At 43.3% G+C, this 16,537-nt stretch overlaps 1 protein-coding gene across 1 annotated transcript; it reads left to right on the forward strand.

Moving 5' to 3' along the window:
- Positions 1-13,257: 13,257 nt before the first annotated feature.
- LOC105041749 (uncharacterized) lies at positions 13,258-15,923 on the forward strand. Its single transcript, XM_010918763.4, has 3 exons — positions 13,258-13,874; positions 14,068-14,499; positions 15,344-15,923. Exons 1-3 carry the CDS (start codon positions 13,394-13,396, stop codon positions 15,637-15,639), a joined length of 1,209 nt encoding a protein of 402 aa, XP_010917065.1. The 5' UTR covers positions 13,258-13,393; the 3' UTR covers positions 15,640-15,923.
- The last annotated feature ends 614 nt before the right edge of the window (positions 15,924-16,537 follow it).

Raw genomic sequence — 16,537 nt, forward strand, 5'->3', positions numbered from 1 at the left:
TCCACCAAATAAACAGATGGTACCGTTAAGTTTCCCAGTTGAAACCAGTACTAGATCCATATCCCAACAAATTACACACTAGATGATTGCCATGTCTCTCGCAGTACCCATTTGGAGGTCCTTGCCCCTTGGCAATGGCCGGTTCATAGGCTTAAACACCACCAACACCATGTGGTGGTGATCTTCAAGTACCCCAGTATCCGAATATTCCCAACCACCACCACTGGTAGCCCAAGCGTGGGTTGGATTTTTCGCCGGGGGGGGTGGGGGGAGGGGGGGAAGGATATGCTCGTATGGAGGAAGTAGCCAAAAACAAACTCGATAGAGAAAGAGATTGCGTGATGAAAGCAAAAGATATCCTCCTTTTCTTTTCTTTGGTAGAAAAAGATATTCTCCTCTGCAAGTTGTCCCTTGTCGTCACCCGGTTCCTCCAACCATCCCCCCCTCGTCTTCAGGGCTGGTCTGAAAAGCTGGGGACCAGCTTTGCTCTTGTACCATTTCCTCAAGAAAAATAGCAAAACTAGGGTCTCTCTCTCTCTCTCTCTCTCTCTCTCTCTATCACACACACACACACATCCATCATAACTAAGCCATGCTACTTCTGTAGAGAGAAATAACATATGGGGCCTTAAATGTCCCCAAGAAAGGAGGGCAGCGCTTTCACACTTCTCCATCAACTTGACCATGATTCCTAACTCACTCAAAGGACATGGATGGTACTGAAAAATATCCCCACACCCTTCCTTGGATCCTTTGTTGTGTAGGCCACCCTAACAACCTTCTAACTTTAGAAGCATTTCCTTCCAATGATCCATCACTGAAAACATGGACCAACGGCACCAATGACTTGTTAAAAGAAAACACTCGCATGTTGACAGAGTTCTGCACTCCTTGCTCCTCCATACTTTGGCTACTCTTAGATCATGGTCACCATTCATATTATTTTCTTGTGCCACTAAGGCCAACTTCTCAATCCTTCTAGGTAGTTTTTCTTTTCATGACTTCAGCACTAAAATATGATTTATAAGCTATTCATAATGGAGTTCAAAGGGATCTCCAAATTGAGCCATGTCGCTTTTCATGATATTATAGTCGTGACTCAGAGATTAGTAGTTCCACATTTAGGATTGTTTGTCATCTTTCTCAATAGTGGTTCTGCGGTAATTCTCCACATTTCTAAACATATTTCACTGTTTGGCAGCTTATCCAACATTAGTTATACTGCACTAATTATTTGCCCAATTATTTATTGCACCTTGCTCTCTCATTCAACTAAATTGAAAGAAAGATAAGGATATCCATTAGATGAGGAACCAATGTCACTTCTAACTGCAGCTGGAATTAAGAAAATTTTTCAAGTAATGCTGTGGTAGCATTACTGGGACCAAATGTCATGAGATAGCTCTTAGTCTCTCGCTCTCCCCCCCCAAGCTCTGATAATTACCAAGACAAACTTTAGAAAACAATGGCTGCGAGGAATTAGGTTAATTCCCTGAGGAGATTAACTCATAGCATTTTACTTAATGTATCAACTCTTAATCAAACAGTGGCGGAAAGGGTATGACTAGCTGCATCAAACCCATTTGACGCATTCTTCCTTAAAAAATAAAAATAAAAATAAAAGATAAAAAGCCTTTCATATTTAATAGCTTGAACCTAGGTTTTTGATACAAGCATTTCTGTTACATCCTGATCCATTCGTACAAGTTGGGTACATGAAAAATGGCCGTACATTCCATAAGATTTAGCTGCCGACTGATGTTGGAGCATCGTAGTCTCACTTGTACAACCATCAATATGTAACTAAGTATTATAAATTAAAATTATTTGGATTTACTTGTAGTTGCACTTAATGGGTATGGCTTTTGAGCGTGATGAGTCTCTTTGTTAAATTGGAATTATTTCTCTGAATGATTAGGTGCCTCGAAAAGAATGTTCACTCCCCCCCAAGCTGAAAGCTTTAGAGATCCCGAGCATTGCTTCACACAACTGCCAGGACCATTCATGGCAGGCTGCAAGCAACTTTTCACATGTAAACTTGCTTTTTTTTGGTGAACAATGTAAACTTGCTTTCAAGAGAACGCCAATCATTCATCCATCGTTCCCAAAAAAAATCTTTTGCTATTATTGTACTTCATCGATCTGTAGACATAATTTGTGGATGCTATATATACATTAAAAAAAAAAAAGTGCGCTTCAAAGAGAATGCGCTTAGCACACCAACCTTCTAACGTTAAGACAATCAAGAACAATCCTCTATCCTGTAGGCTATCCTAACAATCTTTTAATATTATAAATATTTTTTTTTCAAATTATATTATTATATTAATATGAATGTGTGAGGATTTTTATGAGACTATAAAGTTCATAAATTTTTTTTTTTTAAAATTACAGAGTATTTGTACTTGGTTAAGTTTGGGATCTTAATTTGAAAGAATTGATTAGATAGAGCATCATTAATAATAGTTGGACGGTCAAATTATATAAATTATATAAGATTTGATATTTATTATGAATTGAGATCAAATATTTATAAGATTTTAAAATTATAATAAATTTTAAATTTTTTTATATTTTTTAAAATTTTATACTATAGAATATGAGATTGCCGCATTACTAACCTGGATGCTGAGATCAGGACATGATGTTAGAATTGTTTGGTACCTTCTTCGGTGGTGATTCCACTAATCATTTTTCTATAGATATCTTCACTGTTTGGCAGCTTATCCAACATTAGTGATACTCCATTAATTGTCTATCCATGTTGTTTGGCCCCACTCAAACTGCTCAGTATCCAATTATTAACTATACCTTGCTCTCTCATGCAACAAAGCCAAAAGAAAGACAAGCATATTAATTGATACGAGGGACCTGCCATATGTGGGCCAATCTGTACAACATGTTACTGATGACACTTTTAGCTGCAGCTAGAATTAGGAAAATGCTTCAAATCTTCTAGTCATTAAGAAATACTGTTCTAGAGTGATTCGAACCAAATGTCAAATAGCCCATATACTCTGTCCCCCTGCTTATCAAGATAAACCCGAGATTATGATGCCTGTGTGGAATTATGTTAATTCCTCAAGAAGAGTAGCTCACAGCATTGTACTTAGTGAATCCTCAGGCAAGCTGCAACAAACGTATTTGACATGATTTTTCTGGAGAAATCGATGAGATTCTCATATTTACTAGCATGAACATAGATTTTCATTGGAAGTGTCTACCTAGTTCATCGGCACGAGCCTAGCATGTGATCATAAATGGCCGTGTCCATGGAGAGCCCCATAAGATATGTAAGACCTAACTGTATCTTTTGCAGAGCTTTGGTTGGAACAGGACGGTCTCATTTTTATAGCTACGAAGGTATAACTAAATATTATAAATTAAAATTATTTGGATTTACATCTAGTTTTATTTGGTGGGTTTGCCTTTTTGACTGTGATGATTCTCTTCGTTGAATCTAAATTATGTCCTTGAGTGATTAGATGCCTTAAAAGGAATGCTCATTCTCCTGATGCCAAAGGCTTTAGAGATTCGGAGCAGTGATTCATGCAACTGCTTGGATTATTTATGGCAGTCTGACTTCAAATGACTTTCCACATGTAAACACGCTTTCAAAGAGAACACCAATCATTCATCTACCGTTCCCTAAAAATCTTTTGTTGTTATTGTACCTCATCAATCTGTGGACATAATTTGTGGGTGCAATATTTACATCAAACAAAAAGAAAGTGCACATAACATTTTCTTAAGGACAATTCAATTAATGTTTTAACCCTCATAACATCATGGATAAATTATATCCAAGACATGAACTTTGATATTCCCCCATGGGACAGGTTCGGCACTTGGATGGTGCATCTTCTTCTTCCCTTTTTTTTTTTTTGTTTGATGAATATATCTTCTGTTGGGTATAAAGTGCCTCCCGATCGAAGTCTGCAGAGGACTGATCCTTCGGGGCTCCTCCGGCTCCCGAACTTGTACGTGACGCCTCTTCAAACTCCCTCGGCCGTTCGGACTTCTTCGACGATGGGCCTCAGTGTTCACCCATTGGGCCGCCCCAAAGGCCCTCTGAGCCTCGCTGTTAGCTGTCCTTCTACAGTAATCGACTACCCCCGAACTTCTTCCGGTCTTCGTCAGCATCCGAGCTTCCCCGACAACGAGATTTCTACAGTAACCAGGCTCCTTCCACGTTTCTACGGCGGTCGACCACCTTCAGGATTCCAGCCGAGCTCCTGCGATAGCGAACTCCTGCCGCGAGCGGCCTACTCCGAACTTCCACTATAAGTGGTCTGCCCCGAACTCCTGCTGCGAACGGTCTACTCCGAACCTTTACAGCGGATGGCCTACCCCGAACTCCTGCTGGAGCAAAGTTTGCTGAATTTTGTGAGGACCTAAACATCTCCCACAACTTCACTTCGATGGCCCATCCTCAGGCAAATGGCGAGGCTAAGGTAACCAATCGGACTCTGTTACAGGGCATCAAAGCGAGACTTGAAAAAGCAAAGGGAGCTTGGGCTGATGAGCTCTATCATGTGTTGTGGGCATACCGGACTACTCAGAGATTGCCCACGGGGGAGACCCCCTTTGCCTTAGCTTTCGGGACAGAGGCCGTGATCCCAATAGAACTCAAGCTTCCGTCAGCACGAGTTGTGGCGTTTGACGAACAGCACAACCCACAGGATCTCAAGGCCAATCTCGACTTGTTAGAAGAAAAGTGGGAGACAGCTCGAGTTCGGATGGCGGCCTACAAATAGAAAGTAGCCCGCTACTACAACTCTCGGGTCAAAAGCAAAGTCTTCAGAGCGGGGGACCTGGTGTTACGGCGAGCCGCTGTCTCACAACCTCAGAATCAAGGAAAACTTGCCCCAAACTGGGAAGGCTTGTATGAAGTCAAGGAGGTAGTCCGGCCCGGAACATACTATTTAAAAAAGCTTGGAGGAGCAGAGCTCTCGCGATCGTAGAACTCAGAAAACCTACGAATGTATTACCAATAGCTTCGCCTTAAATAAAAATTTCATATTCGCATATTTTTCTTTTAGCATGAGTTTATAACGATGGAGAAAAACTCTCCCATGCAATCAGAGTTAAGCTTGTTAGGAACAGGAGGAGAACCTCGTCCTAACATGAGCAAAGTCAAAGGCCCGATTTTCTAAAGATCGGATGGGGGGAGAGGCCCTCACAACGGCCCTTATGTGCCCCCACAGCCTTGTTAGGAACAGGAGGAGAATCTCGTCCTAACATGAGCAAAGTCGAAGGCCCGATTTCCTAAAGATCGGATGGGGGGAGAGGCCCTCACAATGGTCCTTATGTGCCCCCACAGCCTTGTTAGGAACAGGAGGAGAACCTCGTCCTAACATGAGCAAAGTCGAAGGTCCGATTTCCTAAAGATCGGATGGAGGGAGAGGCCCTCACAACGGCCCTTATGTGCCCCCACAGCCTTGTTAGGAACATGAGGAGAACCTCATCCTAACATGAGCAAAATCGAAAGCCCGATTTTCTAAAGACCGGATGGGGGAAGAGGCCCTCACAACGACCCTTATGTGCCCCCACAGCTTTGTTAGGAACAAGAGGAGAACCTCGTTCTAACATGAGCAAAGTCGAAGGCCCGATTTTCTAAAGATCGGATGGGGGAGAGGCCCTCACAACGATCCTTATGTGCCCCCACAGTCATGTTAGGAACAGGAGGAGAACCTCGTCCTAACATGAGCAAAGTCGAAGACCCAGTTTCCTAAAGACCGGACGGAGGGAGAGGCCCTCACAACGGCCCTGATGTGCCCCCACAGCCATGTTAGGAACAGGAGGAGAACCTTGTCCTAACATAAGCAAAGTCGAAGGTCCGATTTTCTAAAAGATCGGATGGGGGGAGAGGCCCTCATAATGGCCCTGATGTGCCCCCACAGCCTTGCTAGGAACAGGAGGAGAACTTCGTCCTAACATGAGCTGAATCCGACTGTCGAGAACACGGGGAAGACCTCATCCCGACGCAAACAAAGGCTTGGTTGATCGGCAGGGAGGAGACCTTCCTCAACGATACCTCTACACCTTCACGACCCCGTTAAGAGCAGGGGGAAAAACCCTCACTCAAACACGAAAAAGAAAGGGAAAGATAAAAGAGAAAGGCCGACGGACTACTTCTGTGACAGGTAAGAGCAAACTGCATCAAAGACATAAGGAACTTCGTCCCAGCCGCTAAGAGGGAACCTGACATGGGCCGAGGATAAATCGACCTCTTCAAGGTAACGAAAAGTTCGGACCCTCGAGCTCGCGCACCAGGAGAAAGCGTCAAACTCAAATAGCCTCGAAAGAACCTACGATCATAAACCAAAGGACAAATCGACACTGCAACGACCGGGAACCCCCAAATAGCGTCGGCATCGAACACGACGAAGGCCAAAAGGAGTCCGGTAAATAACCGGTTAATACCAGAATGGGTGAGGTAATAAGCAATTTCATTCTCATTCCATTGGTGAAGTGTACATTGCAAAGCCTCGAAGGCCCAAAAAAGAAGGGGGGAACGAGGTAACGAAAGATTCTCTTCTCATTCCATTGGCAAAGTGCATGCTACAAAGCCTTAAAAAAAAAATAAAAACACATATACAAAATAAACAACTCTAAGGAAGCTCGGCTCCATCAGACTTCGAACTCCCGGTTCCAGCCATCATCGAGAATTACTTCAAGTACTTGGCTTCTTCTTCCAGTCCCCCTCTCGGATCGATGATTACTCCAGCATTATCTTCGAAGTACATGTAGACGCCATGATGACGGCGGGCATGATCGGCGATTACTCCAGCATTATCTTCGAAGTACACGTAGATGCCATGATGATGGCGGGCATGATCGGCGATTACTCCAGCATTATCTTCGAAGTACACGTAGATGCCATGATGACGGCGGGCATGATCGGTGATTACTCCAGCATTATCTTCGAAGTACACATAGACGCCATGATGACAGCGGGCATGATCGGTGATTACTCCAGCATTATCTTCGAAGTACATGCAGACGCCATGATGACGGCAGGCATGATCGGCGATTACTCCAGCATTATCTTCGAAGTACATGTAGACGCCGTCTTTGCCGCGCCATGGCTTCCACTGCCTCATGGTGATGGCAGGCATGACCTTCTTTCTGAGGTCAAGTTCCCCCTCACAGTGACGGTGGGCATGACCTTCTTCCTAAGGTTAGGTTTTCCCTCACAGTGACGCGCACCAGGAAGCCCTCGCGGTCGAAGATGTGGCATAAGCGCGGGCTCTGGGCCGTTAAGGCGAAACACGGTCAGATCTGTCTCTTCTACCCTCACCTTCTTTGCCAACCCAGAAGTTGCAGCGTCTTCCCTCTCGTGGACTTTCAGGCTCTGGACTAACATCAGAGCCGCATCCGTGCCCATATCGGCAACGAAGGAAGGCCAGTGCCGTCTACAAATGGGGCTGCGGAAGTGGAGAAAGCTTTGAGGCTAACCCAAGCTGGTCTGAGAAATGCAAGGGTACAGAGATGAGGACGACTCGACGGATGCCTAAGGCAAGGAAGGGAAGACTGAAGAGGCTCCCGTACAAAGTGAGATCCCAAAAGGGGGGAGAGGCAGGTTTAAATAAGCAATGAGAGCCGGTGCAGTAATGACTGCTAGACTCCTCAAACCAGTCCGCGACCGCCGCATGGCCCACTCACCATGGCAAGCGGCTAGAGGTGGCCGACAATTAGTAAAACCATTATGGCACCGTACCTGAGAATGCGTTCTGACTGAAATTCCAAAAAGGAGAAGCCTTTTCCGAAAAGGCTCCAGTACCAGCGTACCGAGCATCAAAATATCTGACGACCGCTGAGTACGGAAATCGAGGAGAGCAGCTTCGGTCATGAGAAATTCTCTGTACTTTCTTCGTTCGGAACCCGAACTCGAAAGTAGGGGGATCGGTGTTGGGTATAAAGTGCCCCCCGGTCGAAGTCTACAGAGGACTGATCCTTCGGGGCTCCTCTGGCTCCCGACCTTGTACGTGACGCCTCTCCAAACTCCCTCGGCCGTCCGGACTTCTTCGACGATGGGCCTCAGTGTTCACCCATCGGGCCGCCCCAAAGGCCCTCTGAGCCTCGCTGTTAGCCGTCCTTCTACAGCAATCGACTACCCTCGAACTTCTTCTGGGCTTCGTCAGCATCCGAGCTTCTCCGACAATGAGATTTCTACAGTAACCAGGCTCCTTCCATGTTTCTACGACGGTCGACCGCCTTCAGGATTCCAGCCGAGCTCCTATGATAGCCGAACTCCTACCGCGAGCAGCCTACTCCGAACTTCCACTACGAGTGGTCTGCCCCGAACTCCTGCTGTGAGCGATCTACTCCGAACCTTTACAGCGGACGGCCTACCTCGGATCCCTACTGTAAGCAAATCCCATCCGAGCCTCTGTTGTAAACATATTCCTTCCAAACTTTCATTACAGGTAGACTTCAGTCGAACTTCTTCGTAGTCGGATCCTGCGACAATCGATCTTCAACCGAGCTTCTACAATGGGATAGGACTCATCGCCCAGGTCGCTACTCCAAGCTCTCACGATAACTGACCTTCGACCGAGCTTCTACAATAAGCGATCTCCTTTCAGCCTTCTACAAGAACCAGACTTCGACCGAACTTCCATAGCGGTTGGATATTGGATGAGCTTCTACGACGATCGGGCTCCAGCAGTTGGATTCCTACAACGACCGATCGCCTCCGGTGCCAGCCGAACCTCCCCAACGCCATCTGAAGTCCATCACCGGCCGACCCTCCACCAGATCCTTCATAAAACCAAACTTTCCCAACGGATCATCTTCAGGCGAGTTTCCACATCGGGCGAATCTCAGACGGACTTCTCTAGCAATCGGATTCCTACCGGGCTTCGCCAACGAAAAGTCTCTATCCGAGCTTCTACAGCAGGTGACTCCCACCTGTAGTATCAGTGCCTAAGCTACCCGACAACAGTAGACTCGTTAGCAGCTTCGGGGACATCCGAGCTTCTCCGAGACCAACAATAGAGAGCCATTCTGCTCCATCAGATGTCCCAGCCGAGCTCCAGCCGACGGATCCGAACTCTCTGACGAGTCGCGACAAGAGCCGCCATCCTGCTCCACTCCCTGCAACGGATTCCATGCAGCTCCACCACTCTCTGACAAGTCGCGACAAGAGCCGCCCTCCTGCTCTACTCCCTGCAACGGATTTCATGCAGCTCCACCACTCTCTGGCAAGTCCCGACAACGGACATCACTCCACTCTCCGCAACAAGCTTCACGTGACCCTGAACGACCCCTGACGCCACTACTCTCCGTAACAAACTCCACGCGGCTCTGAGCGGTCCACTACCAGACAGTTACAGACGTCGCTGTCGGTCAGTTACACCCTCCATCTATAAATAAGGAATCCCCAGACACGTTCTTCTCTAAGCTGGTAACTCTATCTCGAAACTCTGCCAAAATTTTCGCTCGAGCACTCCATTTCTGTTGAAGCAGAGTACTGACTTGAGCGTCGGAGGGTCTTGCCGGAGCACCCCCAACTCCGGTTTAGACTTTCTTTGCAGGTCTCGGCAGTGGCCGCGGTCATCCCAACTTCAGATTCTCCGACTTCAACGGAATTCTGCACCAACATCTTCAATTATTGAGATCTAGATAATTATAATACAGCTGGATCGATCTCTGCCCTCTATCTAAAGAATAAATAAATAAATAATAACCAAGACAAACACTAAATCTTACCCACCTCAATAAAGAATTATTTCAGTTGATAGTAGTATGATGATGCTACAATTAAATCCAAGATCATCAAATTAATCCTCATACTTAATACAAACGAATTCAGAAATATCACCATTGTGAATTGTTATCATTTTGGGATCTGAAAAGTGGCTTCGAAAATTACTGCCCAGACTATTGAAGACCACTATGGAGAACTTTCCACGTCTTGATATGCTTTTCAGACAATTCAGTCTTGGTGTCTTGAAAAAAAAAAAAAAATTCCTTTTTTGAGATAAAGATAAATCTTTTATTATCATTATTAAATTTTGGTAATTTGTGGGCATATATTTTATGAACTGTTCCAATAATGGGTGATCCTTCTCAATCAGTTAGTCCTAATTAGTAATGCTAATTTCGTACTTACTGAAACTGAAATTTGTGCCAACTGATATTAGAATATCAATGTTGCAGCAATCAGCAGATTTCAAATTGTTTAATTGCATAATAAACATAGACAACGATCCTAAAAATGTTTATCTTTGTACCCATGTATTTGGCCATAATGTTATAATGATGTAAACGTACCAGGAGATGATTACCAAATACTGGCATTTTTTGGAGTTGTTGTGGGGTTACATGGTGCAGAACTCAGATAATACGACAGCATTCATAGGAACATAGTATAATTAGTGCTGCAAATAAGTGAATAAAACTGAACATGTTCTATAATTAAAAATGAGGACCAAGTGGCACTGACCTGGAGAGGGACTTAGATTGGTGCGGAAGGGTAACAAATTTCAAATGTTAGGTGCCAAAAGAGTGTTCCAGAAGAATGAATGGGTGGTGGAGTTTCAAAGTGGATGTCTAGTCGACTGTGTAGAGCTGTGTCACATTGTAGAATGGTAGCAGACAATATTATTGTAGCATCTTTTTCCCACTAAGAGGGTTATATTTTACAATTCACTCGCCAAACCTTCTCAAACTGCTGAAAGAACCTTTTTTGGATTCATTTATTCAGGTTCTTAGTTTCCTTGTGTAAACTTGCATGTTTTCATCTTTAATTTGGAAGTGATGGGGTCCACTCAAGACTTTGTGAACTGTTGGGAGTGTTGTTTGTTTTCTGCTGCTCCTTGGCAGTGCTCCCTTCCAAATGCATTCATTTAGCACACCTTTAAATGCTTGATTCCTTGGGTTGGTTGTACACTTAAAATGGCTTCAGTGCATGTGCATGCCTTCATTTTAATGAACCCATGGATCTGGGCATGAGTCCAAATAGCATGAGAGTTATGGGTTAAGATGAGTCAGATTTATGGACTGTCAAGGAGATCTGAACTGGGTTTCCAATAGGTCCATTGTTTCAGCCAGCTAGTACAGTATTTAGCATTGCAAACAATCCAATAATCATCAAAATATGGATATTCTATCCTATGGACACATCCTAGGTGAGCAAGCATGATCTGGCCATCTGCTTTTCCCTCGTGCTATCATCGCTTCCCGACCATGCATGAGTCAATGGCATTGATTATGTTGAGAAATAATAGTCTAATATAAGATAGGCTAAGAACTTTTGTGATGCTTATATACTCTTGGACCCATCTATTTAAATACCTGAATTTTTAGATTGGATCTTAACATGGTATCAGAGCCCATCGATCTTGTTTTGTCTATCGAAATCTTTATGCTCCGACTTACTAATCTATGTGTTGTCCTTCATTCTGGATTCTGCCACTCGGGCTCTACACACAAGTATCCAGTTTTTTAGATAGAATCTTAACACATTGATTGGTGAGTGAGTGAGTTGCAGATTATAAATGCACTAATGAGCTTATCATCAGCCTTAATGTACATCATTAGTAAAGCAACCCTTGTAAACTAGATGAACTTAACAAGATCCACGCTCAAAGTTAACATTTGGGATTTACTTGTCCTTTTTTCTGTAGGGATTCCTGTTTCAGATTTGATGGATTTCATCTAAATCCAATGAATGATATCCGTAATAAACTAAAATGACTGCATTTCTCTTTGATTGGGAGAAGGTTCTGTAGGTTTTTTTATCAAGTGTTTGGCATGGCTAATTTTTCCACTATTTCTAGAAAATGATTGATGGTGGTCCTGTTGTTATTCTGATTGAAGATTCAAAACAAAAATGACATACAGAATCCATGAGGAAAAAAAAGGGTAATGTTGATATATACATACGTATCAAATTTTTATGAACATATAATAAATTTATCATGCATGCAAATGACTATCAAATTATTTATCACTTAGAATAAGATCAAACCGAAATCAAATCTAATAGGATCACCTGACTACATTTTAAGATGTAAATATTATTATTCTCTAACTATTAAAATAGGTTAGTGTGGATGATCATCCTTCATCCTTTCATTTGTTGTGCTTCTAACTATGCTGTTGTATATTTATTCTACTTGTCGACTAATTCTTCATTACTTTAAGCTTTAAAAGTAGTTAATTAACATCAACAACCAGTGACTCCTCAAAGATGATTTTTTGTTCTTTTTGGAGAACATATTTATTAGCTGAGGCAACTTAAGGGAAGGTACATTCCACTGACACTGTTCATATCGTATTAAATAAAACGTCTGCCTCTGCCCTCTGGGCTTTCGCAGGATCAGGGTGAGTAATGGTGTTTGAGCAAAGAGGAAGGCAGGTTTTTCCTTCTGACAACGGGATGGCTGTTGAAATACGACTGCAAGCTAGTACCTTCCTCATAAGGAAACATGCAACCTCGAACAGTTTTTTTTTTTTTTTATTTGTGTTGTACCGTTCTTGACTCTCTCTCTACTTGGGTCGAGTACCACTCGTTAGGATATTGTATGGTAGTAACAAGGACCTAATTTATGAAAAAAAGGGACCTCGAGAACTGTTGAAGAATTCTGTGTCGGTATTTCTCATAAAAATCATATCTTGGCGATGGTCTAATGTCAAAACTAGATGCAACATGAACTGATTCAGAGGTGACTTTGACTGAAAAGTGAAGTAGTTTTTTTTTTTTGGTAGAAAAAACTGAAGTAGTTTGGTGAGCAATTGTGAAACATTTTGGAACTTAATTTAGTGTAATAAGAGGAATCAAAGTCACAAACACACTCTCCACCCTTTTGGACTCTTCTTTTAGTCTAGACCCATGAACCGGTTCATGTCCAGCGTGTTATATTTTTGATATTTTTATTTTGCAGGCTCTATCTATTTCAGGTGGCCAGCTAAACCCTTCTCAGGTTAGATAGAGTGAGAGCGAGAGAGAGCGCCATAAGTGCATTTACCAGGGTTGGGATGGACAGAGATTGTGTCAGAACGCAATTGGCCTTTGATAAGAAAGGTGTGCATAGGCCTCTGCAGGGCTCATGCAACCAGACACCACGGTAGCGTTTCTTTAGTCAAGCAGGGGACAGGCAGCCATAAGACAGATGCTAGAGAGATAGGGAGAGACACCCTCCTTCATGCCACACGTGCGGTGAATGGACACCCACGTGTGGTTTGAGTCAGGTCTTGTTAAATGAGCGGTGACTGTGATAGATGAGGGGGCTGGTTGAGCCAAAGGGGGTTCAAAAAAGAGTGGAGAAGCAGTGCGAATTCCGTTATATTATCGCACTAAGATGCTATAAATCTAATCACTCTCTCGTACACCCTCATCTCTTCTTATTCCATCTCTTATCTTCTCCCCCTTGTGTTAAGGATGGCTCTGAAGCAGTGTAATGGGAGCCAAGGCTTAAGGAGTTTCCCACCCTCTCCTTCCCCTTCTACGGGGTTGTTTGCTGAGATGGGTTCTCTCTCCATAAATCCAACTTCTTCGGTGGGGAGTAATTGCTCCAACAAGGGCTCAGAGAAGACCTTTTGGACTTCCTCTTTCATGAGGAACTACATTGGACTAGAGGACCACCCACCACAAAACAGTGAGGATGAAGGTGGGAAGTGCTCTGATGCCACTGATGGTTTCGGAGAGAACCACATCAATGCCATTGGAGAAGAGAGCCCAGAGGGAGAGAACACAAATGAGGGATCATTGGCAGTAAAGGAGGCTGCTGATTGTGGCCAGTCAAAGCTCTGTGCCAGAGGCCATTGGAGGCCTGCAGAAGACTCCAAGCTCAGAGAGCTTGTGGCCCTCCATGGCCCTCAGAACTGGAACCTTATAGCAGAGAAGCTGGAGGGCAGATCAGGTGAGGAAAGAAAAAAGAGATCGATACATCATCTCCTCTCTTTTGTTGGTGTTGCTGTTGTTATGATTGCCTTTTTGTTACTAGAATATGTATATATATATATATAGTTAGTTGGTTGCTTTGAGTTTGAAGGCTGAGCTCCTGATGATCTTTCTTGTTTTGCTTTATTTCTTTATCATCATTGGTGGTGAAGGGAAGAGCTGCAGGCTGAGATGGTTCAACCAGCTGGACCCCAGGATCAATAGGAGTGCTTTCACTGAAGAAGAGGAGGAGAAGCTAATGGCTGCTCACAGATTGTATGGGAATAAGTGGGCTATGATTGCCAGGCTCTTTCCTGGGAGGACAGACAATGCGGTGAAGAACCACTGGCATGTGATCATGGCTAGAAAATATAGGGAGCAGTCCAATGCCTACAGGAGGAGGAAACTTAGCCAAGGTGTCCACAGGAGACTGGAGGATGCTGCGGCAACCTCACTAACCTGTGGCTTCAACACCAATCTACACCTTCCCTTCACGCATCTTTCTCTTGCCATGGGTGGGTCCAATGGCTCGTATCACATCACAACTGATGGGGGTGGAGAGGATGGGTTTTGCTCAGATCAAGCACCTTATGATTTCCTTTCTGGTGTGTTCTCCCTCTCCCTTATCATCACTGCTATTTTCATTATAATTTATTATCATGTTCATGGGGAAACCCATTTTTTTCTCCAAAAAAAAAAAGAAAAGAAAAGAAAAGAAAAGACATCATCACCATCGATCATCATCATACCAGTCAGTGCAGTTTCTGTCGCATTTTGGTTCCTGTGCTTCCCCTCGTTGGTGTTTCCCATAGGAGGCTTTAGCTCCATGGCCTATTGATTACCGGTCTCCTAGTTGAAATTGTACATTAGTTCAACAGTAACTTGTGAAGCTTTCTTTTTCTGCAAAGCAAAAAGTTTGCTTAATTTTCTTTCACTTCATGACTTGAAAAATTGTACATTAGTTCAACAGTACTTGTGAAGTTTTCTTTTCCTGCAAAACAAAAAGTTTTCTTAATTTTCTTGCACTTCATGACTTGAAAAATGGTACAAAGTTTAACAGTTCTTGTGAAGCTTTCTTTTCCTGCAAAACAAAAAGTTTTCTTGATTTTCTTGCACTTCATGACTTGATTTTTTTCAAAGCCTGTTTGGAATAGGAGGGGAAATCCAAACCTAGATCCTGCCACTGCCCGCAGAAGGGCAAAGCTTGCAGAGGGAAAATCTGCACCAGAAACCCTAAGTTGTTTATTTTCTAGTAGTCAGTATGTTAACATGCACAGTGATTAACTATAAAAGATAAAATTATCTTTCTCAAAAAACTACCAGAGAAGAATAAATATATTGAAGGAAGAAAACCCGATGAAGATAGAATGAAATGAGTGCCATAAATGATGGCGAAAAGTTCTTCATCGTATGCAAAACTGATTCACTCTTTGGTTGGTCCAATTGCAGGGATAAAGGGTCAAGGCAAGACAAGAAGCTTCCACAGCACCAATAACTGGCGTTGGGATGGACCAAGAGATGAGTCCTTCATGTGTTCTTACTCCCAACATCCATTCATGGTGGGTATGCAGCAGCCAAGCTACCCATCCCACATCTCAGACTGCTCCGCGGCATCGGCAGCATCAGGAGCTTCAGCTACTGAATCATCATCATCATCATCATTCAAGGAGAATGGAGAAAATGGTCAATTTGAAGCCACCACCTCACCACCTTTCATAGATTTCCTAGGAGTAGGAGCCACTTGAGGGAGAGGAGTAACACAAGAATGGGAAATGAAGAAGGCTGGCAAGGAGGTCAGAAACTCAGATGACATGGTGGGAAAATGAGAACATTGTTTTGAGTTGGGTAGCACAAGTAACAGGAGACCGTAATCATTTTAACTCTTCTTCCATGTGAGCGGCCACCTGCTCCACCTCAGTTGGAATCCAATTAACTCCTTTCAAAGATGAGATAAAGTTATTTGAGTATAAATTGCAACCCATCCTACTGTTCTTCCCTCCCTCTTACTTAAGTTGCCATACAAAAGGATGGTTTTTAGTGTGATCAATAGAAATTTTCAGCCCATATCAAATTTGACCAATTAAATGAAAGAAGAACAAAGTATTAACAAAATAATAAAATGTGATAACCAAGACAACAGATGCACCTTTTTATGCATGATTGTTGTGTGCGAGGGAAGAACAGCAGACACCACTATTAAAGTCACCACAAATGCAAACATGACAACAGTGTCAAAGCAAACTGCTAACAAGCATTACACACCATACAAATCATGGTCAGCTGTTCACTTATAAACTACTTAATGCTATTATTCATGGTCTGGTCTCCAGTCTGTCTTCACTGTTAATCTCTATATCAACAGTTCAGGTGGCTCCATTTCAAAGTAAATTAATTTTTATCTTCTTTGCTCTGATTTATTCCACACTTCTTAAGCTCACACTTCTCTCTACAACTATTTCTGTTTGCGCCTGAGCATTCTTTCTTACAAGAGCCTCAATGAGAGAAGGCCTATCTAAAAGAACAAGAAAATGAATAAAGTAGTAATGTTATTGCTTGAAGACATCTAGAGATTAAGCTAGTGAAGGAACAATGAATCCCTCACCTACCGACGATGCTAGCTAGCGTGTTCGTAAATTCTTGTGG

The sequence above is a fragment of the Elaeis guineensis genome, chromosome 3 (genome assembly GCF_000442705.2).
Source record: "Elaeis guineensis isolate ETL-2024a chromosome 3, EG11, whole genome shotgun sequence".
NCBI classification, from domain to species: Eukaryota; Viridiplantae; Streptophyta; class Magnoliopsida; order Arecales; family Arecaceae; genus Elaeis; species Elaeis guineensis.

What these genes read in the sequence shown, in the direction of transcription:
- LOC105041749 (XM_010918763.4), top strand. Translation starts at nt 13,394, where the DNA reads ATGGCTCTGAAGCAGTGTAATGGGAGCCAAGGCTTAAGGAGTTTCCCA. An exon ending in GAAGCTGGAGGGCAGATCAG is followed by an intron (nt 13,875 to 14,067) that starts GTGAGGAAAGAA and finishes TTGGTGGTGAAG; the next exon opens with GGAAGAGCTGCAGGCTGAGA. An exon ending in ACCTTATGATTTCCTTTCTG is followed by an intron (nt 14,500 to 15,343) that starts GTGTGTTCTCCC and finishes GTCCAATTGCAG; the next exon opens with GGATAAAGGGTCAAGGCAAG.